General features: G+C 47.5%; 2 protein-coding genes across 2 annotated transcripts in view; one reads left to right on the top strand and one right to left on the bottom strand.

Moving 5' to 3' along the window:
- EPHA1 (EPH receptor A1) overlaps window positions 1–9,992 on the top strand; it is a 36,896-nt gene extending 26,904 nt beyond the window's left edge. Inside the window, exons 7-18 of the mRNA XM_074145030.1 lie at window positions 867–991; window positions 1,092–1,251; window positions 3,818–3,914; window positions 4,696–4,751; window positions 5,024–5,146; window positions 5,238–5,423; window positions 5,844–5,905; window positions 6,295–6,504; window positions 7,163–7,312; window positions 8,406–8,599; window positions 8,897–9,052; window positions 9,914–9,992. Of these exons, the coding sequence (XP_074001131.1) occupies window positions 867–991; window positions 1,092–1,251; window positions 3,818–3,914; window positions 4,696–4,751; window positions 5,024–5,146; window positions 5,238–5,423; window positions 5,844–5,905; window positions 6,295–6,504; window positions 7,163–7,312; window positions 8,406–8,599; window positions 8,897–9,052; window positions 9,914–9,992 (1,598 nt within the window). The remainder of the gene's footprint in view (window positions 1–866; window positions 992–1,091; window positions 1,252–3,817; window positions 3,915–4,695; window positions 4,752–5,023; window positions 5,147–5,237; window positions 5,424–5,843; window positions 5,906–6,294; window positions 6,505–7,162; window positions 7,313–8,405; window positions 8,600–8,896; window positions 9,053–9,913) is intronic.
- A 4,015-nt stretch (window positions 9,993–14,007) lies between these two features.
- Window positions 14,008–27,266, bottom strand: ZYX (zyxin). Its single transcript, XM_074148864.1, has 9 exons — window positions 27,118–27,266; window positions 22,845–23,105; window positions 19,608–19,798; window positions 17,682–18,188; window positions 17,232–17,373; window positions 16,978–17,147; window positions 16,640–16,818; window positions 16,234–16,354; window positions 14,008–15,788 (listed from the first exon to the last, which is right to left on the bottom strand). Exons 2-9 carry the CDS (start codon window positions 23,092–23,094, stop codon window positions 15,678–15,680), a joined length of 1,671 nt encoding a protein of 556 aa, XP_074004965.1. The 5' UTR covers window positions 23,095–23,105; window positions 27,118–27,266; the 3' UTR covers window positions 14,008–15,677.
- Window positions 27,267–27,927: the final 661 nt, after the last annotated feature.

Here is a 27,927-nt window from a genome sequence, read left to right as displayed (position 1 = left end):
CAACACAATCCAGTACTGTAGCTGGAAAAAAAAAAAAAAAAGGCAAGCAACTTTGAAATCATGGATAAATCAGGATGTTAAAAACATGCAAGTTTCTGTAGTTTAACTTCAAGCTGGCTACTTTGGCTGGCCTGTGAATGCTTTCCAGAGTGCTGTGAAACATGATTATAGAAAAGTGACATTGCAGTGCTCAACAGCCCTTGGTGCTTTCCCCGAGTTCTGATTTAGTGACAAAATACAACTTTTCTTCCTGACTCTATGCGGGGGCAGCACAACTCTGAGCTAGAAAAGCAGAGCTACTTTTGGCTTGCCTCATCACTTCCCAGTGATGATGAAGGACAAGGAGACAACCAGGCTTGACTCTTCAGTCCTTGCAGACTCTTGAGAATTATCTTTTTATTCATGAACAGCACACGTTTTCAGTCAGCTGAGAGATTTTGAGCATTGAATTTCCCTGTACCCTTATGAAAATGAGGCTGCATTCATAAATCACATAGGATAGTTGTGTTACTGCTGCTGTAAGAGCATAAAATCTGAACAATTTTGTTTCCAATTGAACACTTGCAGTGCAGTGCTAGATTAAATGTAATTTCTTGGAACACTGATTTTGTTTTGAGGGCCAAACAAAATTATGCTTCCACTTCTGGGGTAGAAGCATACTATTCACGGAAAGCAATTAACTACAACCAGAGACCTCATTTCCCTTTTCACCACAGAAGAGAAAGGCAAGGGAGTGGCAGCGGCGATGAGAGTCAGTTCCAGCTGGTATGACCAGGGAAGGAAAGAGTGAGATTCTGGTGAAGAGAGTGCCTAGTCTGCATTATATTTGTATTTCTTCCTGATATTCTCTGTTCTCTCCCCTGCAGCTCCAGTGACAGTATCCCAGTTTATCCTGACACAAAGAGATGACAGTAGTCTTTCTGTTTCTTGGGTTGCCCCACGGCAGCGCAGCCGGACCTCAGTGGAGTATGAGGTCATGTTTTTTGAGAAGGTGGGGCCTGCCTTATTTCTTCCCCTTTTCACCCAAAGAAGTGGAAGTGTCCTCTTTGTTCAACATGTTCTTGTTACTTGACCCTCTTGGATTTTGGCAGGGAGAGGAGGCGCGTTACACAGTGAAGCACCTTCTTGAGCCAAATGTCACTCTGACAGACCTGCAGCCAGACACAGCCTACTTGCTTCGTGTGAGATCCATCACACCCCTCGGGCCTGGGCCCTACTCCCCGGAGCAGGAATTCCGCACCCTTCCTCCAGGTAAAGGACAAGCACTGGTATCTCATTTGGGGGAAACTCACTTCTCCATCAGATTGTATATTCACATGATAGGCAGATCTCTTTTTGTGTTCTGTTAGGTGCAAGGCACAGATACCACACTCCTGAGTTTCTTGTCGCCAGGGCCAAGCCTGCTGCTTTGCAAAAATGTAGAATAATGAGACATTTGTCTTGTTTCGTTAGTGTTGTATAAAATCCATGTGTACCTTCCCATTCAGAACTCATCAGTCTCAGGTCTGTGTGTGGTACTGGCAAATTACTTACCAACTCTTCATTTAGTTCTCCTGAAAGACATTTTGATTCTGGCTAATGTTTCTGAGTTTGAGTGTTAGCAAAATGATTACAATATGCCTCCTTTTGTGTGAAAGTTACTAGGGAAAAGGAGAACTTACAAGGACCTCACCGCTATTTTTTCCAGCTTTATCATTTCTACTGTATGTAGTCCAGCCCCTGAATGTAACTCTGCCCAAAAGATGGTATGTGCTGCTGAAAAATGTTCTCTGCCAAAGCACAAAATGTAGAAGGCCAAGCTATTGAGGCCACAAGGAAGACCTTGCTCCTATGTCAAAGAACATCTCATACAGGGCTCACATCCAACATCCTGTTTCCCTGAGTTACCCAGAGACTTCCCCTTTATCTAAAGTTTTCTATAATGGAGTTTGCTCTCTTTTCATTCCACACATTCACATATCCTCCTATTGACCTTATGGATAATTTTAGAAATATGTCTGTTGAAATGATGCCTTTGAGTGGCACCATTGGATGGTGCTGTTTTATTGTAATGAAATAAGGACATGGAAGAAAGCAAAGGCATACCTTAATGTAACTAAATAGTTAAATTAACTGTGTAAAAGCTGATAAAGTGGTTGTGTTACCACGATTGGAATATAATTTAAAGATTGGGCTTTTTTTGGCACCAGGAGATTTTGGTAAAATTTTCATGAAGTCACAATGCCAAATGATGATGACATAAGTGATCTTTAACCAACAGAATAATATACCACAAAGGTTCTGTGGAAAATACGTAAGTTAACATGAACCTTAAATAGTTTTGATTATAAAAGGACATGTTAGAAAATACTTTCATCAAGATTATGCTTTTTTTAAAATAAAAGTTGATCACCTTATCATGCTAAGACAAAGGTATTTTGAATATGAACGGGATTAAAAAGAAGTGCCAGCAAGGTTTCATTTGGTGGGAGTCCTTCTTTGATAATAGTAGGCGTTGTTTAGCTGTAATAGGCTAGGGATATTAGTGGAACAAGCTTTGCAGGAAGGGGCATTTTTTAAAAAAATACGCATTTGAGAATTTAGATCCCTTGATTTCCTGCAGAAGTGCTACCTACCTAAAAGCTTGTCCATTTTATTAATAAAATACATTGTCTCACCTTCCAAATCTTGAATTTCTGATTTTAATAAAAAAGAACATTAGCTCTGCCTCTTGATTTCTGATTAACTGATTTTTAATAATTTTAGTGGGATGAGTCAGCATCAAATTGAGCAAGAATAACAAGTGTTAATTAGGCTTTATGGATGCTGACCATTGGACTGGATGTTAGGAAACACTTCCAGACGCAGTTGTCTGTGCCACACAAGCTGTTCCTTGCTTTAAAATCTGCTCATTTATTGAAACAATTTCTTTAGCAATATTCTTCCTTTTGAATGTTTTAATGAATCTCTTTAAGGGAAAATATTAAAAAATGTAGATTCTCATTAGATATGGATATAAACACTTTTCAGTAATGTATTTTTGATTTTTTTAAATAGTTTTTTAAGCTATGGGAAATAAGGTTTAAAACCACATAGTTTACCAACAGAGGTCATTTAGCATTTCCTCTGATGAATTCAAATATATACTGTATAGAAATGGATAGCTTTAGCTTAAGAATCTAAATGGCAGAAGACAACCTGTGTTATGTGAACACGATCTGAACGCTGTCCAGTCACAAAATGGAACCACCTGATGCTTAGTTTTGAGAAAGCAGGAATATGATGGTAGACTGCAAATTCGTAAGTCAGTACCTGCTGGTTTCAAAAGTCCTAAACAGACAGGGCCTTTTGTGAAGGTAATTAGGCAAAGGACCAACCCCAGATACTGATGAAAGGGGAGGGGGAAATTAACTTAATAAACAAGAAGAGGGTAAAGTTAGACTGCTGGGGAAAATCATATCTTTGCTGTGCTATTGTCTAAATCAGCTCCTGAGCAGGATGAAGGGTCTGATCTGAAAGAGTAGTTGGAGAGGAGTGGGAGGGAAAGAAGAGCTGTTCTTCATTTTTGAAAGTGTCATGGAATTTATGTGGGCATAGGGATAAATTACTCAACTAGAAGACCCAAACTGTAGATAAGAGTCAACCAGGTACACACCAGAAGGTTCTTTGTGCACACAAATAACAGTATAATAGGACTCACATCTGGTGGCTCTGCTGTTTGGAAGACAAATGGCCATAGCTTACCTAATGCCATTTGCTGGCAGAAGCTGGTTCCTACATTCCAGACAAATAGTTATTGGTCTTTTGAGTGATATGGCCTTTCTCTTTGTTTCTGCAGACACGGGAGCTCTGTCTGGTGGAGTCATAGTCTCTATTATCTTTGGAGTTCTACTATTTATTGGGCTGCTTCTGGGATTTTTCGTCTTTCGGCGAAAGTAAGTGTTGATTTTTGGTAGTGAAAAAGGTATGGATGTAGGAATAACTGAGCTATGGGAGCTTGAGAAAGGGAGGGAGGTCCTCGCAGGATATTGGATAGGTAGAGGTTAGTTAGAGAAGAAAGAGTAAGACCGATGTGCTGCGGCAAGATGGAATGAGTCTTATAACTAATTTCAATTAGCAGGATTGGAGGATAATTTGGAGGATGTCTGTAAGATAATGCTTGCTGCTGAGGACAATGTGGTAATTTCTCAGTTTTTTTATGATCCAGCACTCTCATACTGTTATCGTGGCAGATAAATAAAAATATTGTTATGGTACAATCATTTCTATAGCTGCTGATGAATTAAGTGGGCAATACATGTATCCAGTCATTTAAAAACATTTTCCATATACCATTACTTTAGTGGTCCTCTACCCAGATAAAAAATTCTACTTCTTTTCTAAATGTCTATAAGGTTGCTATTGCTCGGTTTTAAGAAGATCAGGTATTGTACTGAAAGTGTACAGAAAACATAAAATAAATAGAAATACATCTGTAATTCAGCAAGCAGAAGGATGGACAAAGCTACCTGCATGGAAACAAAGCTCCATTTCTAAATGTAAAAGAAGCATCACATTTTCTTGCTAGCTGTACTCTACCAAGTCGGGCCAGTGTCTGGTTCCACTTTGTTCTGCACTACCCTGAACTGTCTCTGACCAAGTAGGGCAGACACCCTGGAAGTCTTCCTTTTCTCTTTGCAGACCATTTTATTTTCATGACTGCTTCTTATGTTCCAGGCAGGCTCATCGGAGGCAAGCTCGGCCAGATTACAATACTTCAGGCTTTGATCGAGGTGAGCTTCAAACGAGTAGAACCAGGGAGAAGCCTGTAATGGGTTGGAAGGAATGAAAAGAAACAGTAGTTTAAAACCAGACACTGGCATGGATTTTCTGGTGTAATTTGCCTCTTCCCATAATGGCTGTAGTCTTCAGTGTATGTTTGGTGGATTTGTTTACTGCCATTGTTAGAATCCTGTGGATTCACCCCTGCTTCTGTAGCTTTGCCCTACAAAGCTTGCCAAAGACATGACAGGCTAATTTGCTCTTTTGTTTCCCTTTACAATAGAGAAGGTCTGGTTGAAGCCCTATGTAGACCTGCAACCATATGATGACCCCAGCAGGGGGGTGCTGGAGTTCACCAAGGAACTGGATGTCTCTTGTGTCACTATGGAGAATGTGATTGGAGAGGGTGAGTTACTTGTTGCTCTCCCCATCTTTCAGTTCTCCCACACTGTTATTTTGCTCCCTATTTGTGACCTTTTGCCTCTGGTTGTCCTCAGGGGAGTTTGGGGAGGTTTATCGGGGGTCCCTGCGGCTGCCAGGGAAAGAACGTATCGTGGTTGCCATCAAGACCCTGAAGTCGACATATTCAGACTCACAGTGGTGGAACTTTTTGCGCGAAGCAACAATTATGGGGCAATTCAATCACCCGAACATTGTGCGTCTGGAAGGAGTTGTCACCAAAAGTAAGAGCGTGTGGGAGGGAGTCTTGGAATGAGAGCAGAAACTGGCATGTTTCTTGGGCGTTTCTTAGAGAGAATGCTGTCAGAGAGGCTGTGCTGAGAGTAGACAGACATTGTCATGGCAGAGAATGAGGAAGGGAAGAGAGGTATGGATTTCTGACAGAGTCATGAGGCAGTGCTAGGAGAGGTCTTGGGTTGGTGAGTGGGTGAGAAGTTGGGATGCTGTAAAGATACACGTATAACATAAGGAGGAATACAAAAATCATTGGGGGAGGTCTAAATATTAGGGTCAGCCAGCTGTGCCAGTGGAGCAGGGATGTTGGCTGGGGTTGAATATGGTTCTCTGTGTTGGGGCAATGTGGAGAGCATTGAAAAGCAAGAGTAGAATTGCAAAAAGGCTGACACCTTCTTGTTTTCCTCAAGGGAGACCAATGATGATCATCACTGAATATATGGAGAATGGAGCACTGGATACTTTCCTCCGGGTGAGATATTCCAATCTGTAATAGGCTTATGTGCTGCTGGAACTTGCACTTGACCTGGATTTAGGACCCTAAGAGAAAACTAGAAATAAGATCCAGACATCCACTTATATTTTCCTCACTAACATTTCCAGCAGCTGAAGCTTGATGCCAGCCAGTTTGCTCAGTGTCCAGAGTGCTGTCTTTGGCAGTTGAAGTGCAGGTGCCTAATGATGACTCTGGAGATCACCACCAGTCTCTTACTGAGAACCTGTTAGATCCTTTGGGCTGCAGCATTGCCTTTTTGCTTGTTCACCAATGTCCACTTTCGCAAGTTGATAGGCCACTAACTAGAAACAAAGCAGGTTGATGTCAGTTGACCGGGAACTTCTCTCACTTCTTCTTCCATGCAGGAGAATGAGGAAAAATTTAGCCCTGTGCAGCTTGTGAGCATGCTGCAGGGAATAGCCTCTGGCATGACCTACCTTTCAGAACACAACTATGTGCACCGGGATCTGGCCGCTCGCAACATCCTGGTGACACGCAGTCTTCAGTGCAAGGTGTCTGACTTTGGTCTCTCCCGAATATTAGAGAATGATTCAGAGGGAACCTATGAAACCAAGGTAATGCAGAAACAATCTCTCAGTCCTGTAAATGAACTGTAGTCTCAGGGGGATTGGCATTCTGCCAGATAAGAATGGCAGAATTTCTTCACAATAGGAAACACCAGGCCGGGGGAAGATATGGATGGAAAATCCCTGAGGAAAACCCATAGTAAAACTGCAAGTCACAGTGTGGATGATTCGGAAGATGGTACTTTTCTGTCTGGAGTCCATGTTGATTTTATAGGCTAAGAGATTGAGAGGGATGGTGGTTTTAAAATGACAAGCAAAACGAGAGATCTGGTCTTTTGGGCTCAGTTAACTAAATCTAGCTTTGAAGATAGCCCTGCTGTGATCAGGGGTTTGGAATAGAGACATCTAAAGGTTCCTTTCAATGGAAGTTCCAGTGATTCTAATGTCTAGCGTCATTCAAAGTAGGGCTGTGACTGGTGTCAGGCTCTTACTCCCACAGCAGTGGTTTTGCATTGCGTTCAACTGAACAGAAGGCTTAAACTCATTTACTTTCCAAGAATGTTTCTGTGCTCTTGAGAAATTTCCCCAGGGGTGGTTAAAGTGGGCTCAGGCTTTGAACCACTTTGTAAGCTCCTTGCATGAAAGCACTGGAGAAGTACAACTCAGTGATACACACTGGATATGCTATGTCTCTGCTCTTTCACAGGGTGGTAAGATTCCCATCCGATGGACAGCCCCAGAGGCCATTGCTCATCGGATTTTCACCTCAGCCAGTGATGTCTGGAGCTTTGGAATTGTCATGTGGGAGGTGCTGTCGTTTGGTGACAAGCCATATGGGGACATGTCCAATCAAGAGGTAACAAACACTCTCCTCAAGTGCTGATTTCAAAAAATAAACATGGCACATAGACCCAGCTTTTGTAGAGTTCCCTTAGCCTGCAGTCTTGACATTCTTTTGAACACATAACTGCTATGTTTCCCTCCCTGCTAAAAATCAATGCAGCCAAGTCAAGGGCAGTAAGTGTTTGGGCCTCTGAACTATGTTCAGGTGTCAACAGCAATGAGCCAAATTAAGGACTGGTTAAATCAGCCATGGCCTTTGGGTCTGGAGATGTTCTCTGCTGGTTTCTTTTTCTCCGTCCTCTGGCTCTGGAGTGTTATGTCTTGTCTCATTCTAGGTTCAGCGTATCTGTGAGGCTAGCACATGTTATTGAAATTATTTCTTAGAGTCTGGTTCCCCTTTTCTCACCAGGCCTGTGCCAGAATCATTTGGTCCTCACTTCTGGTCCTCACTCAGCCTGGAGAAGAGAAGGCTCCAGGGAGACCTTATCCAGCCTTCCAGGACCTAAAAGGGGCCTATAGGACAGATGAGGAAGGACTCTTTATGAGGGAGTGTAGTGGTAGGATGAGGGGTAACAGTTTTAAACTGAAAGAGGGGAAATTTAGATTAGATATTGGGAGGAAATTCTTTACTGTGAGGGTGGTGAGCACTGGAACAGGTTGCCCAGAGAAGTTGTGGATGCCCCTTCCCTGGAAGTGTTCAAGACCAGGCTGGATGGGGCTTTGAGCAACCTGGTCTAGTGGGAGGTGTCCCTGCTCATGGCAGTGGGGATTGGAACTAGATGGTTTTTAATGTTCCTTCCAACCCAAACCATTCTATGATTCTATGATTCTCATCAATGTGTGCCCTGAATGACAAATGGGAGCTAAGCTAGAGAAGGGTTGAAAGTACGTGCATATGCCACTTCACTTTTTGACATCCCTTAGGTGTCCTGGTCCTTTTCTGTGCTGCCCAAACCCTACTTCCTACACATGCAATCTGCTTCAACCGCTCCCTGACTACACGCTGTGCAAAATCATGAACTGCTTGCTCCGAGCCCTACAGAGGTCTCTTGCTCCTCTTTCACGCTCTCTGTTCTCAGCCAGATTTCTCTGTGTCCTCTGTGCAGGTGATGAAAAGCTTAGAGGATGGGTGCCGGCTCCCCCCGCCTGTCGACTGCCCATCTATCCTCTATGAGCTCATGAAGAGCTGCTGGTCACACGATCGGATGAGGAGGCCTCATTTTCAGGAAATCCGGGCACAGCTGCAACATTTCATCTCAAGTCCCCATCTTCTCCGGCCAGTTGCAGACTTTGATCCCAAGTAAGCAGGCTATCACTGGCGGAGGGGAGGTTAACTGGGAGATTTTCACCTCTCTGCCTCCAGCAGGAGGAGAGGTAGTGCTAGCAGTGCAGGCTGGCAAGAGACGGAAGATAGTAGTCATCTTTCTGTCATGGTGACAGAGGGCATAGCCATTGACCTGGGCAGTCTGACCTCACTGTGCATAAAGCAGATAAATTGGCCTAGCCCCGGCAGAGGTGCTTACCCTTTAGCTACTCTCTCATAGTAATGGCCATTTATGGTAGTTACCTGGCTAATGGTGGTTTTGTCTGTCTTTAGGGTGACGCTCCGGCTCCCCAGCTGTAGCGGCTCCGATGGGATCCCCTATCGATCCATCCCTGAGTGGCTGGAATCCATTCGCATGAAGCGCTACATCTCCAACTTTCGCACTGCTGGCCTGGACACCATGGAGTCCATTCTGGAGCTCACTGCTGAGTAAGGGCAGGCTAAGGTCCCACAAGGCACCCCAGGCTATGCTACAAGTAGCTGTGTCTGTCCCTGTGCTATCTCAACAGGCACACCTGGAAGGCTTCTCTCCATCCTTCTCTATATAGTTAAATGGAAGTGAACTGGCTTCTTGCCCTAAAAGGGAAGAATCAGCCCAGACTGCAAGACTAATTCCCTGTCTGTCCATGCTTGAGGCTCTTCAGGGGTCTGAGCTGCTCTGAACTCACATCAGACACAAACAGCAGGGGGAAGCAATAGATGCCAGACATTTCTCTAACATGAACCATCTCCTCACCCTTGTAGGGCTTCATAAGATAATTTTCTTGCCTTGAATTCCAGATGGGGTAGTGTTATTCCCCCCCGCCATCAGCCAGGCACTGTTCTGTCATAGAGTAAAGTCCTTCTGGGCTCCTTAGAAGGCCTCAGGTCAGGTGCTTTACCAACAGAGCCATGTTCTGTTGTGGGTTGGGGATGTATAGTCAGCTCCAACCAGGGCAATTATATGAAACAAATGAGCAGGCACAGTGCAGGGACAGACCTGCTAAAGGGTTGAGACATATCCCATTTCACAAGCTGACATGGACACAGTCCTGATTTAATGGGAGCACAGGCCTAGTCAGGAGGTGGGACAAGCCAGTTGAGTGGGTGAGCAGAGGTAGCCAGGGAAGGGCAGGAATGTCTAGAAGTTTCTTCCCTCTAGAGAAAAGGTAGGCATAGTAGGAGGCACTGAGGGAAAGTAAGCTTTCTGAACTGGTGCTTGGTAACTGTTTCTGCCCTTACCCACAACCCAATCCCCAAGAAACAAGAACAGCAATTCATTTTTTCCTTTTTTTTCCCTGTTTCCTTCAGGGACTTGAAACAGATGGGAGTGTCACTTCCAGGCCACCAGAAGAGGATCCTGTGTAGCATCCAAGGCTTTAAGGAGTGATCAGCCATTGCTCTCTTGAGCTTGCTAAATGCCCATTCTTACCAGATATCACTTGGAATCGTTCCTATGGCAATTGCTTCCAAATGAGTGACTGGGATGAGCAAAGCAAAACAACCAGAACTGAAAAGGCTTATGAGGCAACACCACCTGCTCTCATTTCTGTTGCCCCTTGCTTTAGCTCTACAGCAGCCACCAGTACGTTTCAGAGCACTGGTCTTAGAAAGTGTTCTCAGCCCTGTCTTCTGTAGTCTGTTGTGTGCAGCACTAAGTAATCCCTCTAGTCCATATACTGGAGTTTCAGACCGTCAGTATATCACATAGAAACATAAGGATACATACAGAGTGAGTTGGAGGCAGTGGATAATGTTGTAAGATTGGAGATGAGGGTTCAGATAGACTGGGCCATTCAGAGAACATGCACAAGGACACAGAGATGTAGAGACTGGGCCCGTTCGCTTCTTGGCATACATCCCTTCTCACTTTAGCAGCCTTCTGTCTTCCTTGTTTTACAACACCAACAAACTATTCTGTCTTTCACAAGGCTGCTGGTAAGGGATACTTTTTTTTTTTTAAATTCAGCTATTCTTGCCTTAAACACCAACTTGTGGTGTACTTCTTTCTTTGGAGGAGAAGTTGGGAGTAGCAGCACACCCTGCTGTAACTTGTATGATCAGGTAAGCTCAGCACATTGCTGTTTTGCACAAGCACACTTCAGCCGGGAGATGTACATCTCTCCAACCTGCTTAACACCTTTACTTGTGCCATGGACAGAAAACCCTTTAGATACCCGTTTTCCTCTGCCCCGTTTTAAAAGAGAGAATAGTCTTCTTTGGCTGGATTGGGTATTTGTAACAGAAAAATGTGTAGGTGGTCTGTCTTATTCCTTCTCTGCGGAGGAAATGTTATTATTTATCAGAGCTCAAGACAATTATAGACTGTAAATAATATTTTGTAAATAAACCTGTGGCAGGGTAGGCTGTATCTGAGTTCTCTGGCTTATTTCAAATATGATCAGGACCTTTACTATAGCATACACGTTACAAGTTCCAGCAGGGTCCTTATATCCATGTTTAGTTGTTTCAGCCAATAGTCTTTGTTCATTTAACTGTAGATTTTATGTGGAAATGCATTTGCATTAGGATTAAAGGATACATATGCAGCTGGACACTTCAGACTTTTTCCTGTAAGCCCAGTTACAGCTGTATCCATCCATTAGCCAAGTCCATCTTTTTACAGCTCCTGCGTTTACCCCTGAACCATGAGAAATATTAGAAGTTACTGCTGTAGTTTAATGAAATGCATGTGAGTACTACTTCCTTCTGCTGCAGAACAGGAGGGGTGAGAAAAAAAGTCTCGCTCTGGTGTTCCTAAGTCTTTCTTATACCTGGGAAGCATAGTCACCTCAAGATGTATTTTTCAGTGCTTGAGCTAAGTGTAGGTTGGTGAAGAAGGTGAGTGCTAGTCATGCAGCAATCAGTTACTTGCTGTAGATAGCTATCAGTGTTTGTATAATTGTACAATGCTCCGAATTCTTAAGGCTATAAATTAACACTCCTGCTCCTGGGAAGGTCTTGCTTAACCATAAATGACAGATGAGTTAAGAAGCAGAGCTCTAAAGACCTGCAGCTGTAAGCAAGAAGGCTAGTTTCTGTTCAACACGAGCAGCAGTGGAGTATACACAAGGAACCGTGGTACACACGTATCAGCTACTCGCATCACTGCAGCTGTAGTAAGGGATACAGCTGATGATAAGATAAGCCCTTCCTGTGAGTGTTGTTAGTTTATCAGTAAGTTCACTCTTAGTAATAGGTGTCTTTAACACGAAGTATAGATAATAAAGTTGCTACGTGGCAGATATCCAGGCTAGGAGATAAGCCCCAATGAGGCTGGCACAAGATTATGAGCTTGTGTCACGCATACGTAAACTTTAACCTATCCTTGCCACTGATAGAAAATTGGGAGTGGCTGATACATCAGATAGATAGTTGTGCTGCCCTTCAGAGGAACCTTAATAGACGGGAGAAATGGGAAGAGAGGAGACTCCTGAAGTTGAACAAAGGGGAAAGGCAGAGTCCTGCAACTGGAGAGGAATAGTCCCAGTCTGTGGTGGGTGCTGACTGGCTGGAAAACAGTCAGCTTGCAGGTCTTAGCAAGCAGCAAGTTCCACTTCAGCCAGTAATGTGGCCTTGTAGCAAAGGAGGCCAACAGTATCTGTGCTGCGTTAGCAAATGCATCACCAGTAGCTGGAGGGAGGCAGTTCTTCCCCTTTATTCAGCATTGGTCAGACATCCAGAGCATCCGGTATGAAGGGCACAGACTTACTGGAGCAAGTCCCATGAAAGGTCACTGTGATTTTGAAAGGATCAGGGGATCTGACACAGGAGGAAAGGCTGAGAGAGCTGTTGAGCCTCCAGATGAGAAGGGTTGGGTGGCTCTTATCATTGCATGTAAATACCTGATGGGAGGGAATGAAAAAGAGGGATCCAGGCTCTCTTCAGTGGTATCCCGTGAAAGGAGAAGCAGCAGTGGGAACACATCGAAATACAACAAATTCCATTTGAAGGTAAGAAAAAACTTACTGTGAGAGTTGTTAAGCACCGGACTAGGTTACCTAGGGAGGCTGTAGAGCTCTCACCCTTGGAGGTATTAAAAAACTGACAGGGTACATTCCTGAGCAATCTGCTGTGGTTGACCCTGCCCTGAGCAGGGAAGTCCCTTCCAACTTCAACTGTGAGGAGCAGCTGAATGAACTGGCCTGATACAGAAAAGGCTGCTCAGTTCCATATCCTCGGGTACAGCCAGTAGCAAGCCTGAGCATATATCCCCAATGGGTATTCACACACGTATATGGGATGTGCATGTATATATATGCACACACATTGTACATGACTGGCCGGAGGCAGAAAACGCAGCAGTCATGCAAGCACAGCACACAGAGCCTGATCCTACTCCCTTCTCTGGCTGATCAGGATGAACCTGTTAGCAGGAAATATATACGTATATACTATGGATCCCTCTGGGGTCTTAAGACCAGCTATCCAGTAGCTGGGTTGATGTTCTGGAGCCTAAGCTGGAGGCCCTCCAGTAATTAGCCTTAGATGTTGGGACTTAGATGTTGGCTTTACCCAGCAGCTGGCACCAGGATTCCCTGGTCTCCCCCACACAGATGTAAACTGTTCTCTGGTAGCTGGTCCAGGCTTCCCAGTAGCTGACTTCCAGAACCAAGAGTAGCTGGCTTGGTCCTCCTGGGAGCTGTAGCAGCTGACTCTCAGACTGGTCTCTCCGGCATCCTGCCAGACTCCCAGCCACGCCAGCTCACGGCTCTCGAGTCTCTTGCCCTACTCACTCACCAGCCACCCTGACTTGATTTTTGCTAGTGATTACGCAGGAACATACACACCCGCACAATATGCCTGCACCCAGGCACTTCCAGTTGCTGGTGCTCAGACCTCCACATGCACTAAGCCAAGTCTCTTCATGTAAGAAAATTAAGAAGATAAAAAAGAGTTTAGTAAGAAGACAGGACAGACTGCACTGATGAGACACAGGACACAGCCAGACACAGGACAGCCATACTGTCTGTGTGCAGCCAACCCCTTCTGTGCCCCTTTCCCCACCAGAGTTCCCATGCTGCTTCCTCTCCTTAATCAATCCCTTTTCCTGCCTTTGACCCTGCCCCTACACATATCCCATAACAAGCGTTCTACAGTCCCCAACTGCTCTTCCCCTGCACCCCACGCCCCTCAAAAGGACTAACCTCCTCTTAGTCTATCTGCAAGGTGATCCAGAGAGCCCTTCCGGTTGACTCTGTTGGGCAGGTTTCATACCCAGACACCAGGGCTATAGTCCTCTGATACCTCTGGGAGGAGCTGGGTGAGAAGGCTTCTTTCCCCCGTCATTCTCTTCTCTGTGCTCCTCGGTGTTTGTGGGCATGAGCTTTTAATCACGTAATCTGGAAACAACCACTCAAAACAATGCCTACAAACCAGCAAGAACTCGGATAAGAAAAAGAAAGCAAATGTACAATCTGTTTATTCTTTGCTCATCCTATAGGAAACCTCAAAGCATTTGCTGGATCCATTTGCAACGAGTCATTAAAGAGGAGTCAAAGGAGTCAAAGCCAGCAAGAGAACAATAGTAGGTTTCATGTCTTTGAAGTGTAGAATCATTGATGCTCACCACAAATAGGAGTTTCACCACCAGTGACCAAGACGATACCATGCTTAAAACCATAAAGTACAAACACTTTCTGAGCAGCAATGGTTAAGGCACAGCAAGCAAACTGACCACTTTGTTCCACTCTGACGCGAGTAGACTGTAGTAACTTGCCTCCCAGTGATACCATCAAGCAGACTGCTGTCTACTGAAATGCAGTCTTCCACTGCTTTAAGTGAGAGCTACTCTTCAGGCACAGAAAAGTAGGAAACCAAACAGTTTCAGAAGGAGAGCAAGAGGTGGAAAGGCCATTTTCAGACTCATCATCGCTGGAGGGTAGGTGGAATAGCAACTACACATACATTCTCTACTGCTTAAGACAGCAATTCTCATGGGTAGCTGAACAAATACAGCAGACATGTTAATGGAAAAACCCCACATTTTATTGAATGCAAACAGTGGTTGGACAGTGTAGTTATTCAAAAGGGTTGTTCAGTTTGAGAGTTTCTAGTCCAGGAAGTGGGGCTCAGTGCAGTAACACTTGGAGCCAGACAGTACATTGCAATTACACTGCAGCTTTCACTTACAGCAGCGAAAAAGAATCCCTGCTGGAACAGGGAGACATTCCTCAGTCTGCTGAATCTTCATCCACGCTCTGAGATGCCCCCTCACCATGTGCTGCCCGTCCTTATGACAGTCTTTATTTGTAAACATGCATTCTTTGGACTGCTTTGCTACTCCGGTGCCCAGCCTGGCTGTCCAGAAACCACACTGGGAAACAATTAATTTGGGGGAGGGAAACAGATTTTTTTTTTTTTTTTTAAAAAAAGTTTCCAAACTCAGGAATAGAGTAGAATTCCAAACATTGCCAGTTTAATCTGGCTAAGGAAAAAAAAAAAAGCATTAAGACAGTTAGCCATTAAAACCCATTAGAGACAGAAAAGCTATAGTAGGTTCACTTTTTCCAGCAACGATAACAGAGATTCCCAATATGTTCTGCCTCCACACTCTAACCCAGGAGTGAGGGAGGGGGCAGGGGAAGACATCCTGATAATGAGGTGTCACAAGAAAAAAAAATTAAAAATAATCAAAGACAGAAGTGGTGCCAAGATGGAGGCTTCCACCTTCCAAGGTCAAATCATCATTCTTGGCTCCATGGAACAGAAGAATGCTCAGCCCTTCCCAGCACCTGCCACAAGGTTGTTCTTGCTACTTCCACCAGGCAGTGGTGGAGGTCTGGTCTTCCTCCTCCAGAGTCTTGAGAGAACAGAGATTGTGCACTCACCTTGCTCATAGCCCCCCAGCCTGGAATACACTGTGGCCAGGAAGCGGTGACAAGAAAAGAGGTTCTTTCTTGGTGGGTGTGCAGAGTGAAGTCTAGGAGCGGTGAATCCTACATGATTAAAGAACTGCTCTGGCATAGTCTCCATTGGTAGCAATCCGCCTGGTCAGGCAGAGGGATAGGACAACGGCGGGGAGGGGAAGAGTATTGAGTGCAGGGGTCTCAAGGGTATGCCCACTCCAAGCTCCTCAGCGTGCCGTTTTGGCACGAACGGTGTGACATTTGATACACAGCACGTGCCCATCCAGCGGAAAGCACCCATTCTCGTCTGCTTCAATGGACAAGGGCTTCCCACAGTCCTAAATGGGGAAAGAGAAGAGGGAAGGAGCTCAATGGCAGCCAACAGCAGGGTAAACGCGTTCAACGATGTAAGAAATGCCCCGCTGGATCAGGATAATGGCTCAAGCCCACTGCTCTGTCTCTGATGATGCTTCACAGAAGATACTATTTTGAAGGAAGAGCACGCTCCTTCTGTGATCCCAGCATGCTGCCCAGCTGCTGTATTAGGGATGTCAGAGACTACGACCCCGCACAGTCCTTGTTTATGGACCTGTAGTCTGTGAATGTCTAATGGGTCCCTTCCAACTCGAGATATTCTACGATGCTATGATCTCATCTTTTTCTGAACCTGCTTCAAAAATGCTCCAGATTAATTCAAAACAGCCTTAGTGTTTGGTCAGGACAGACAACAAAGGTGCCCAGTTGCTGGTGATGGGCATGGGAGACATGGGCCACCAGGCTTACCTCACACTTGTAACATTTCATGTGGAAATTCTTCTCCAATGCCACCACACGCACTGTCTCATCCTTTCCAGGCTCTGGCATGATTGGCTCACTACAAACTGAGCAGCGTGGAGCATACTTCCTGCAACACACAGAAATAGGGAGGAGATCATGACCACCATGGTGACATTCTATGCAAGTTTCTCACTGCCGTACAATAGTATTAGCAGCAGAGGAGTAATAAATCACAATGAAGTTTAGATGGGAAAAAGACCTCAATTGCTACGAGATACATCGCTGACTCCTTTTTAATCTCATGTCCAACAGATGACATGGGCAACTCAACCCCATATTGCAGCAAAATCAAACAGGTGCGAGGGGTATCTGCCTTCTTTCAGACAACACATGGTGCACGTTCTCTCCATACCTGTGGTAGTCATCCACACAGTGAGGCTGGTTGGCCTGGTCCACAATAAAAGAGGTCCCCTCAAGAGGGGTACGGCACATCACGCAGGTGAAACACTGGGGATGGTATGAGTTACCAGTGGCCTTCAGCATCCGGTCTGTGATGGTCTGTTTGCAGACACTGCACTTTTCCAAGGTCCCCTGAGCCCAAAGGAAACAAGTAAGACACATTAAATACAAGCCCCCACCCCGGGAGGCTACACTACACAGACAGGCAAAATGGAAGGAAGAAAGGAAAGCAAGAGAGAGCAACCACAGCAAGCTCAGCTCTCTCTAGCAGCTTCCATCCCAGTGACTCACAGCATAGCAGTCCTCACAGAAGGGCTTCTCATCCACATTGTAGAACTGCTGCCCCTGCAGCTGCTTCTCACATTTGAAGCAGGTGAAGCATTCCACATGGAAGAGGCAGTCCAGGGCCTTCACAGCTGGCTGGGTTCGCGATAGGGGCTTCCGGCAGAAGCCGCAGAGCTCTGGCAATGGAAGAAGAAAGGGATTAGGAGAGATAAAAACCCATCACAGTCTTAGTCCTACTGCTGTCCACTGAGGGAACGCACCAGAAGTAGCAGCCTCTGCTGGGGGTGGATGCTCCATATCCTTCATTAGCTTCTGGGTCAACATCTCCAGCTCTTCTACCTCCTTCATGGTCAGACAGGAGTTTCCCCTAGGTGGATCTGCACTGGAGCCTGTGGGTCTATGCTGCAGGAAGAGGAAACATTCAGGACACATAGGCAGACTCCTTCTGACCCTGTCCCTAATAAACCTACTTCTCTCACCTTTACTTCTCCTCTCTGTCTCTTTCTAGGGAACAATCTGCCATCCACTGTGTTTGCTTCTTTCCACCTTTACATGCAATCCTATTCCTCTCCACCACTGTCTCTAGTTACATCTCTCTTTCAGGATGGGTAACAGCTTCCCCTAGCCTGGGACAGACCCTCCCTCCTCATCCTCCATTCCCAGTGACGCTGTGTCTGTCCAAAGACACTGGTCCCCACTCTACCCCTTACCATGTCTTTTGCAGCAGTAGGTTGTTCTGTGGGACGTGGCTTCTCCTGCACTTGGGGTTTTTCCCTCTGCTGGGCATAGGTGAAATTGGGAGGCTGCGGCCGTGAGGAGGGACCTGAAGGTGAAGGGGCTGTGAACTGCGTCTGAAAGGAGGTAGGGTATCTTGTAGAGTTTGAGGGAGCCATGGGAACATTGGCACCTGATTTGGACCCAGACTTCGGAGAGCCAATGGCAGCGGGTGGGGTAAATTTAGGGATAGGCTGAGCAGGAGGGAGAGACGGGGGTGGAGGGACTGGTGCTAGAGGCTCCTTGCATTGCTGTGGGGCTACCCATGCACTTGGGGAGGGGGTCGAATCCACTCCATGGGGCTTGAAAGATAAGCTTCCACTTGACTTTGGAGTGAACTTGGAAGGAAAGGATTGAGGAGTATCTCTGGGTGCAGACGGTATTTCCACATGGGCTTTTGGGGCTGATGGTTTCTCCAGAGAACCTGTAGATGCTGAAGGTATCTGTAAAGGGAAGCAGCAGAGAGAAACAGGCAGTTATCGGCAAGGTGAAAGAGAAAATATGCTGTGTATAGCAGTAAATCAGCAGCTATTCCAGACCCACGATGCTAGGAGTTCCCACACTGTTACATATATAGCAAACCTGGTAAGTTTCAAGATCTACACTTTCTGGTCCTTCACAAACACTTCCGTGCTATGGTTTATCCAGACTTTTTAATCTTCAGTAGCATCCTTCTCACTACCTCTGTTCAGCAAACCAGTCATCTCTCCTTCCGCCTGCAACATTCTGGAGAGCTCACCCGGGATTTGAAGGGGTCATTCTTCTCCATGTCATCCAACATTAGGGACAGTGAGTCAAACTCAAGATCAACGCTGCTCATCTTGCCACGTACCTACACCACCATCCATGAGGAAAGAGGGAGCAGAGCACATTACAGGAACAGCCAGAGAACCGGATGTATCCCCTTACAATAGCAGATTTTGATACTTTGGACTGTGGTGCACATCTGCTCCTTGCTTTGAGTGGATAGCAAGTTGGTGAGGATGAACAGGACACAGTCTCCAAGTTCTACAAACAGTGGGAAAATGCACAGCCCAAAGGAGCTCACAGACAGATTTAGGTGGGAAAAGACATCTGGAGGTGTCAAGTCCAACACCCTGCTCACAGCAGGGCTAACTCTTAAACTAGACCAGGTTACTCAGCGTCTTGTCCAGGTGATTTCTGAACATCCCCAAGGACGCAGATTTCCCAAGGCACCTGTGGCAGTGTTGAGCCACCCTCGCAGGGGAACAGGTTTTTCTTCTGTCCAACAGGAATTTCCCTTGCTGCAACTTGTGTCCATTGTCTCTTGTTACACCCCAGTGAGAAGAATCTGCTGTCTCTCCAGCTCTCCTTTAGGTATGGCAGATTGCAGTTAGGTCCCTGCCTTGGCCTCCTCTTCTGCAGGCTGAACAAACCCAGCTCTTGCACCACATGCTCCAACCCCCAAATGATCCCTAAGACCCTTTCCTGGATTGCATCTAGTTCAGTATTCCTCTGGGGTTGTTATACTGGGGAGCCCAACTGGAAACAGTCCTCCAAGACACAGCCTCACTAGCACTGAAGAGGGAGGAATGATCACTGTCCTCGTCCTGCTGACTACTCTCTCACGAATGCAGCCCAGTGTGTGGTTGGCCTTTATTGCCACAAGGGTGCATTGCTGGCTCACATTCAACTCACTGTCCACCAGGAACCCCAGGTCCTTCATCTGCAGAGATACAGCCCAGCCAAGTTGTCCCTAACCTATGCTGGTTCATCGTGTGGTAGCATTTTCTGCTTTCCCAGATCTCAGGGCTTCCTGCTGCTGAGTTCGGAGAGCAGTGAGAAGCTGCCCCAGCTCACAGAGCCTCACAAGAAACTGTACTTCCCTTGACCTCACTCACCTGTGGGGCAGGTACCATGCTCACAGGACCTTCATCAAACATTGGTGGAGGAGGAGGAGGAGGAGAAGGAAAAACTTCTTCTGGGGCTGGTGGAAAAGGCTCTTCAAAGGGTGGTGGGGGTGGTGGAAAAGCACAGTTTGAGGAGAAACTTGTCTCCTCTCCAGGTGGGGGAGGAGGTGGCGGTGGCAGGTCTACGAGGAAGAATGAGAACAAAAGCAAGTTTGGATCATTTATTACTTTTAGCCAGTACAAACCTCTGAAGGAATCTTGAAGTTAGCAAGTAGTTCCTCAGTACCCAGGGGACCCCAGCACCCATCAAGGACTCCACAGGCTGGCTTTCACCTTGACCAAAACTATCTGCCACCATATAAACTTTCCTCAGTAGCTACAGCAATTAGTCACTGGGAACAGTTCTTGTATAATTGGGAAACGTAACTTACTATGCCCTTTTTCACTCCTCCTCTCATTCTTTGGTCCCTTAGCATATGCTTCTCTCGCCAGTAACTGGCTCAGATGGCTGAATGGAGAGCAGCATTAGAAGGAATGCCAGCGGACAACCCAGGGCCCTGAAGAGCCCGCACTGCTACAGGAAAATAAGCTTGCACCTCGCAGCTGGCTAGGAAGCACTGTAAGAAACAAGTGTGGGGAAAAAGAGGCAGTTGGACCAACTTCCCTTTATGCATATGGGGAATCTCTGAAGCTGCTTTATTTTTTTGGGAGATGAAAACAGCTTTCCTTTTAGAGGGTAAAATGTCCTCATGCTCAATACAGATTAGTACATAAGAAATTTTCCAGAACCCTTTAAGCAGGCTGAGAAGCACCACAGCGCCTCAAACTCCTAGAAGAAAACCCCATTGCTTCCACCTATTCTTATCTGCCCGAAGGTATGGAACAGGCAAAAAGAGAAATTTTTTTGTGAAATGTGAATAAATGTGAAATAAATGTGAAATAAATTGTGAATCCTCCTCTCTTCACCACGTATGGAAGAAGTCGTTCTCTTATCATCCAAGCAGCGAGGAACACTGAAGATGACAAGGAGGCATAGCTTCCACATCCCTTCTTCTGGACACCCACCTCTTTTCCTAGATAGCCCCAACAAGCCGTAGGGAGAGAAGACCATGTTTTTCACTCTTGATACACCATGTGCAACTTTTAACAGCACTAATCAAATTGTCTCATCTTTATATCCAGCTGTTGTCAACAGACTTCATAAAGACTTCTCATCTGTAACCTAGGGGAGATGATACTGGCCTTTCAGAAAATTAAAGCCGAAATCTGATTAGCCAGTGACATGCATAAACTGCACTGGCATGCAGCACCTCTTCCAAGCCTTCTTGTGTCATCGCAACTCTGCCTGGGGGGGAATTAACACTGGGCTGGTATTTTTTCATTGAAACTACAGTTTGGGATCAAGTTTGTATCCGCTTGCCTTTTGATTTATTGAAATGATAAAGAATATTGCAGAAACGAAGCCCTGATCTGCTGTCACATTGTTTCAGATGCACTAAACGCCTATTTTATGAATTATTCACACAAACAAAAAGTTCCCCACAAAGTTACTATACCAGATTTAGAGAATGATCAATACTAAACATAATATTCCTACAGCAATACTAACTTAGCCATCCTGTCGTTAAAGACAAAGAGACCAATTTCTATGGCTTTATGTTATACTACTATGTGTTTGGGGCATGTCTAGGAAAGGGAAAGATTTTGAAGAGACTGAAGAGATGCATCAGTGAAGGATCAAATCAGATGCATTTCTCTCACAACTGAGTTTTGGTGGTTCATCTGTACTTCAGATGTTTTGCTGGCAGCCCTCACCCACTGGTGACACAGCAGTTTAAGCCAAGTGGGTTTTTTTGCTGATCTTTCTGTCAAGTTAGTTCCTCCATAGTGGAGAAAACAACACCCAATCCTCCACTCGCACTGCATATTGTAAAATAATTTTTAACATCTATCTGTCTACTTTTGTACTTCAGATAATGTATTTGTGTCAGTTTAATACCTGACAGGCACATCCCTAATTCACACAACTATAGCAGAAAATCATAAAGCCTAAGATGGGACCTTGGATTACAGATACAAGATTCCAGGCAACAACAGATGAGAAAAAGGTCACCGGAGTTAGCCGGTACTATTCTAGGAGACAGAAGCATCAACATGCTGAGGACCTTGTGACTCAAGAAATGGAAAAAATGACTTAATAATTTGTCTCCTCTGCACACGGGACCAGCCTTCGTGCCATCAGGTCAGCTGCCCGCTAATTTAGCACGCTAACCTAGAACACCAGTGTTACACAGCCTACGCTAGACAATTTTAAACAGCGGTTATCATTATCTGAGCATGCGTGTCCCGACTGAGGTGCACCCTGATAGTGTCTTGGGGTAACATGCAGCATCAAGCATTAGCACAAAATCCCTAGGGAAATTTCCAGTAGATCCATGCTGATTAATTCCAACTAGGGAGCCACACAACCAGGTACCTGCTGCTTCTTAGAGGACACAAAACCAACCAACAAAAAAACCCCTAAACAACCAAACCCACAAAACCCCATCCTACCACCACAGGAAATTAAAAAAAAAAAAAAAAAGACAGAAAAAGAAAAGAAAACAACACTAAAGCAAGAAGTCACTCTACACAGGAAAACACACCCAACCCAAACCACTAGGAAAAAGTATAAAACTCCACAAGCCATACAAACTTTAAGTCTCACTTCCTGTTTATGATAGCTTCTACCATTTTTTCATGCAATTCTTTCTTCCTCCCCCTCTTCAGCAGCAAAGATGGAAATTGCAGGATTGCAAGAAGGAGCTCTACAGTCAGAGACAACCAACTTGAGCCAAAATAAAGCAACAAGAAGGAGAATAGCATGATTCCTCACCATCAGGGTCAACTTCCCTGCAACCTATTTGCTCTCAGACGTGCTGGCCAGAAACTGACTGCAGTTACACAATTATGCACTCAGGGAATACTATGAAAAATCCACTACATTCCTCCAGCATCAGTGCAATGGAGGACTGCCTTCCTGGCTCCTTTCCTAATGGAGATACTACAGATTTTGAGATCCCTTTACAATCGTTTTATCTCATTCTGGAACCCGCCAGCCTCTATAGCAAAAGTATCTTTCACGTCCAGTAGTTATGCCCCTATTCTCATGTTTAGCCCAGTTACAAACCTCGCACCCTGAGAATTTAGAAATATATATTCACGTCTGCCACGTCAGCCCTCACCTACCTTCTACCAGCAGGGACGTGGATGCTGACGGAATCTCCCCCACCTTCCCTATCTGAGCACGCTGGGCACCAGCTCCAGGAGGCGGGGGCAGCGACGGCTCTGATGCACCCCCGGCCTTGAAGGGGTTCACCTTGGGTTTAGGGGCGACCACAGGTGCAAACTTCTTCTGTGGGTTGTAGAAGGAAGGGGTAGAAATGTTGATACTGACTGTGGATGTCATGCGGGTCCCTGGGGCACCTGGGGAGGCCATCTTCTCAGCACCTGTCATGAGAGAAGAGAGAAGAAACCTATATGAATTCTGCCTTGGGCCAGAGTGAACATTAATAGAGAGGAACATGTGGAACTGAAGGATACAGGAATTTAACTCTGGCCAGAGGCTGAGGTGCCCAAGGAGAGCACTTCCAGGATCAGACCAGGAAAAAGGAGGAACAGAAACTGCAGACAGCTCGAATGAGCCAGCACGCTTCATCATCTCAACCCAGCGTGACATTGACCGCAAAGGGATTCTTGCGACAGAGAAAACCAAGCTCTTTGCTGCACAAGAGCCCTGCGTGCACGCATGATGGACAGGACAGCAGTGGTCCACCCAAATGAGTGCTATCTGCCGTGGACACCAAGCCCCACACACCCTAAGTACGGAGGGTGCCCCCATACTCGCTCTCCCAGAACTGGAATTCGCATTTCCTCTCCCCCACTCACCCGAAAACGCCAGCCGGTTCCTCTTGACCTCAGCCTGTGACAGCCCCAGTAACGTCCCCCTTCACCCCCTGGCCCCCCAACCCTGGCACACCCCCTGCACCCTCCGTCCTTTACCTCCAGACCCCTGCATGCCGGAGGAGGGCCGGCAGCCGCGGCACAACGAGAGGGCGGGTGAAGAATTCCCTGCTGTCACATCCCCGGGTACAGCATCCCCCACCTCGCCGCGCCCCCCCCCGCCCCGGATCTCGCCTCCGCTTTCTCTCCTTCCTGCCCGCCCCCTCCCCAGCCAGGGTGACCGGCGGCTCCCCCCCCACCCCCTCACCGGCTGCGCCGGCGCCCGCTCCGCCCCCGCCAGGAAGCGATGGCTCCCCGGCTGCCGCCGCCCCCACCGCCGCCCCCGTCCCTCGGGGCTGCAGCCGGGGCTCCCTCCCGTCCTGCCGGCACCGCAGCCGCCGTCCTGCCCTGCGCCAGGGCAGCCCGTGGGGTGGGACTGGGGGTAAGCACTCCCCCTGAAGCATCGTGCGGCCGTACAAACCCCCTCCCCTCCCTCCTTTCTACCCACCGGGCTCGAACAGACGAGAGGGTACACACACACACCCCCCCATACCATGCCGGCTGTTTCGGGAGCCGCAGCTCTCACGACGAGAGGGCCACGTTTCGAGGCCCTCCCCTCCATCCTGCAATCCAGGCCAGAAATCTCAGCTGTGCTAGAAATCGCCACGAAGCCAGATGCTTTGTTTGTGAAGCCTGGCTGGCATGCCTGCAGCCCTCCTAACACCCTGGCACAATAGCACTTCCGCCAGCACGGGGGCCTGTGCCAGCGTTTCAAAGTTGGCATGTTCAAATCAGTGCCCCTCCACACTGCCGGCCTCTCTCCCACGGACAATAACAGCTGCTGGGACAGACAGCCCTGGTGCCACAAACATCCGCCCACCCTAAATTCACCCATGCCTGCTGATAAGGCCTGCACCCCCCCCTCCCCCCCTTTCCCCCCCGGCCCCGTTCCTAGCGCTCCCACGACTCGGTGCATGCAGTACAGCAAGACACAGTAACCTGTAACAGCTTCTCCAGGTGACAGGCGTGTGACAAGGCAGGCAAATGTTAAGTCCCCACTGCTGCCCTTTTTGTTCCCTTTGTGCAGGGCTGATGAGTTGCACGCCAGGATGCCCAGGGAAGCGGTGGAATCGTCATCCCTGGAGGTATTTAAAAGACGGGCAGACGTGGCGCTTAGCAACACTAAGTTTAGTGATAAGTTTTATCACTGTTAGGTCAATCGTTGGACTCCATGACCTGAAAGGTCCCTTCCAACCCAGACAATTCTATGATTCTATGCACCTTGATGAACTCTTCTGGGCTTTTCAAAAGGAGGAAGAGGCTGCTGCTTATTGCAAAAAGCTGTGTTGAGCGTCTCCCACATGATCCAGCATGGGAAAGGACCAAGGCAGAAGAGTAATTAGCAAGGTCTGTCCTCAATCCCTCAATTGTCCTCAACCCCCTATCCCCCTGTAGGGGTCAACGGACTTGCAAGTTGGAAGGGACTGATCAACTCCCTCCACTCTGCAGCTTCCCAGTGAGCTGCTGAAGCTATTAAAAAGACCTGTAGCCTTTCTTCAGAGACTTCTGCCTCGTGCCCCACTCTTTCACTACGGTGTAATGAACCACTTGGTGGTAGTTCTAGCAGAGCTGATGGCATTACGAGCAGCACACCACAGTGACAACATCACTTCTGATCACGATTCCACACCAGGGTTAGTCACCAGAGACAGTCTTGGGACATCGATTCCACACCAGGGTTAGTCAGCAGAGACAGTCTTGGGACATCGGCTGCTTCGCCAAAGTGCTGGCTTTGCTATCAGCAGCTGCCATCTCCCTTAACCCAGAGCAGCCCGTTTCCCGGTATGCTATACCGCGCTTAAGGCCCTTTCTGCCCAGAGCTGTCTCCATCCAGCAGCTGCCCCTGCTCATCCTCACTTCTGTTTATCAGTTCACCTCCACACAGACCAAACAGGCTGAGAAAGGCTGGCCTTGTGGAGAGTCACACACACCCCCCTCAGCCCCCCAGCGTTGCCAGTAGCATCTAAGCCTTACCAGAAACACACAGCTTCTGTGTGTGTCCTGTGGCGCTGTTTGTAAAAGCTGTTGGAGAGGGAGTGTCACACCAGCAGACCTAATCTTAAATCCTTCATGTCCTCACATTTTCCCTGAGGGGAGAGATTTTCCTGCCTGCTGTAACAGCATTTAAGATGACTCAAGTGGAGCTATGAGGAAAGATGTCCCCAAAGGATGCGGTCAGGATACTTAAGTTGCCTCACTGCTTCTCTCTAACAGAGAGCAAGGAGAAGTAGGAGGACAGAACCCAGTGACACCTCCCTCAGCAGCAAGGTCACCTCCCAGAAGGTCCCATGGTGGATCTGCCACCTGTTACACGCTACACGCAGCTTTCAGTTCTTTCACCACAAGACACCACTTTCAAAAGCTTAGCTCCTTTCCTGCTTAACAAAAGGAGGAGGCAGCTAAGGAGACGGAGAGCGGAGTGTTACTCTTCACCTCTGCTGGCAGAAAGCAGTTTGGCTCTGGCCACACTGGGAGCCCCAGTAAAAGCCAGCCCGGCACTATAGTGTGACACACCGCATCTGTACTTCCCCTGTTTGCCAACTTCCTCCCAACTGAGCGGGGTCGGAAGGAGAACTATAGCAAAACATACAGAATACAAAGCAAACAGATTTAGGAGTTATGCTTACTTTGATCCTCTGGTACACAGTAATTCCAGAAAGTTCTCCCAGCCTGGCCCAAAGTTACAAAGCTTCGCAGAAAGTCCTACCAGCTCTACAAGCTGTTAAGGTGAAAACAACGAACAAGGGGCTGGGGGGGGGGGGGGAGCATTCAGAGCTACAAACTTCTCCTACATATGCTGGGCTCGCCTCCTCCCTCTGCGGGGGAGGGTGATGGGGTGGGGGAAGAGAAAAACTGCAAAAAAACTATGCGAACATATTTAAAAGGTTAAGAAGTTGCACGACTTCGCAATGACTTGCGCCTTCACTTCCTCAGGGCACTCCCCGAGAGGCAAGAAACTCATAAATTAAACAAATTTCATGCACAAAGAGCCCCCAGATTCCTCTCGCTCAGGCACATCTGGAAAAAGGCTCCATAGGTGTCTCACTCATCCGTCCGCACACAAAAGAGAGCTTGTCCCGAGGAAAACCGGGCAACACCCCCTCCCCTCTTCCCCACTGCTGGAGCCAGACAGGAGCCTTTAGCTGCCTCCATTTCACCGGGACGGCAAAAAATACAACCAGATACACACACGCACACACACACACACGCACACACGAACCTCTTTTCTGCGGACAAGCCAAAAAAACCCCAACAAACCAACCCAGGAGCCACGACCGTAAATCAATCCCAAAGAGACCGAGAGACTCTATAGGAGGCGAGCAGCCCCCCACGGCAGCAAGCCCGCACCCCCCCCCCCCCGACTCGCTCAGCCCCAGCCCCCGGGGCTTGCAGACAAAAAGCTTGATTTTTTTTGATTTTTTTTTTTTTTCCCCCCGCTAAGCCAAGAGAAGAGACTCACCTCTGGGGAGCGGGGAAGAAGGGGAAATGCCGGCTCCGGGGGTTGGGGAGGGGAGGGGGGGGGGGGGAATGGGGGGGATCGCGGAGGCTGAGGCTGGGCTTCTCTACCCCCGCACAGCCGCCTGTGCCTGGGCCCGCCGGGAGAGGCAGGAGAAAATGCGAGGTGGGGGAGCTGCTGAGCCCCGAACGCTTCCTCGCCAACCCGCGGAAAAGGAAAAAAAAAAAAAAAAGAAAGAAAAAAAAAAAAAAAAAAAGGCAAGCAAGGGGAAAAAAAAAAAAAAGCCTCGCCCAGGCAAAGTTGTTTGACCATAAAAGGAGAGAGGCTGCGCGAACAGCTGAGCTCACTCGCTGGGGAATGTGGCAATGAGGTAAGGGGCGGAGGGGAGGCGGAGGGGGGGGGGAAAGGCGCGCACCGCCGGGGGACGGGGCTTGCTGGGGCAGCCCCGGGCTCGCATCTTGTGTGCGCCCCCTCCGGCTTTACGGGAAAGGGGGAGGAGGGGAGGGTGTGTGTATTTAATTTCTCTGTCTGCCAGGGATCGCGAAGAAGAAATGTTTGGGGGGGGGGGGGTGGTGGTTCTGCGCGGTCCCTCGCCCAGCACCTACCCTCCCCCCCCCCCCACCTCCCCCCGGCCGGCCCGGCTGCCTCCCGTCCTGATGGAGCCCTGCTCCTTGCCGCCTTCCCCAGCTCCAGAGCTGCCCCTCAGCCCCTGACTCTGCTTCCAGTCGCTAGGCTGGGCTTGAGGAAGACGTTTAGCAGCTCTGGTGAGTCAGGGACCCTTCTGGCCTCTTGCTTCCACGAACCAGCTGCAAG

Source organism: Numenius arquata, chromosome 1 (genome assembly GCF_964106895.1).
Source record: "Numenius arquata chromosome 1, bNumArq3.hap1.1, whole genome shotgun sequence".
In the NCBI taxonomy this organism is placed as follows: Eukaryota; Metazoa; Chordata; class Aves; order Charadriiformes; family Scolopacidae; genus Numenius; species Numenius arquata.
Note: the sequence above shows the minus strand (reverse complement) of the source record. Positions and strands in the feature narration are given on the sequence as shown.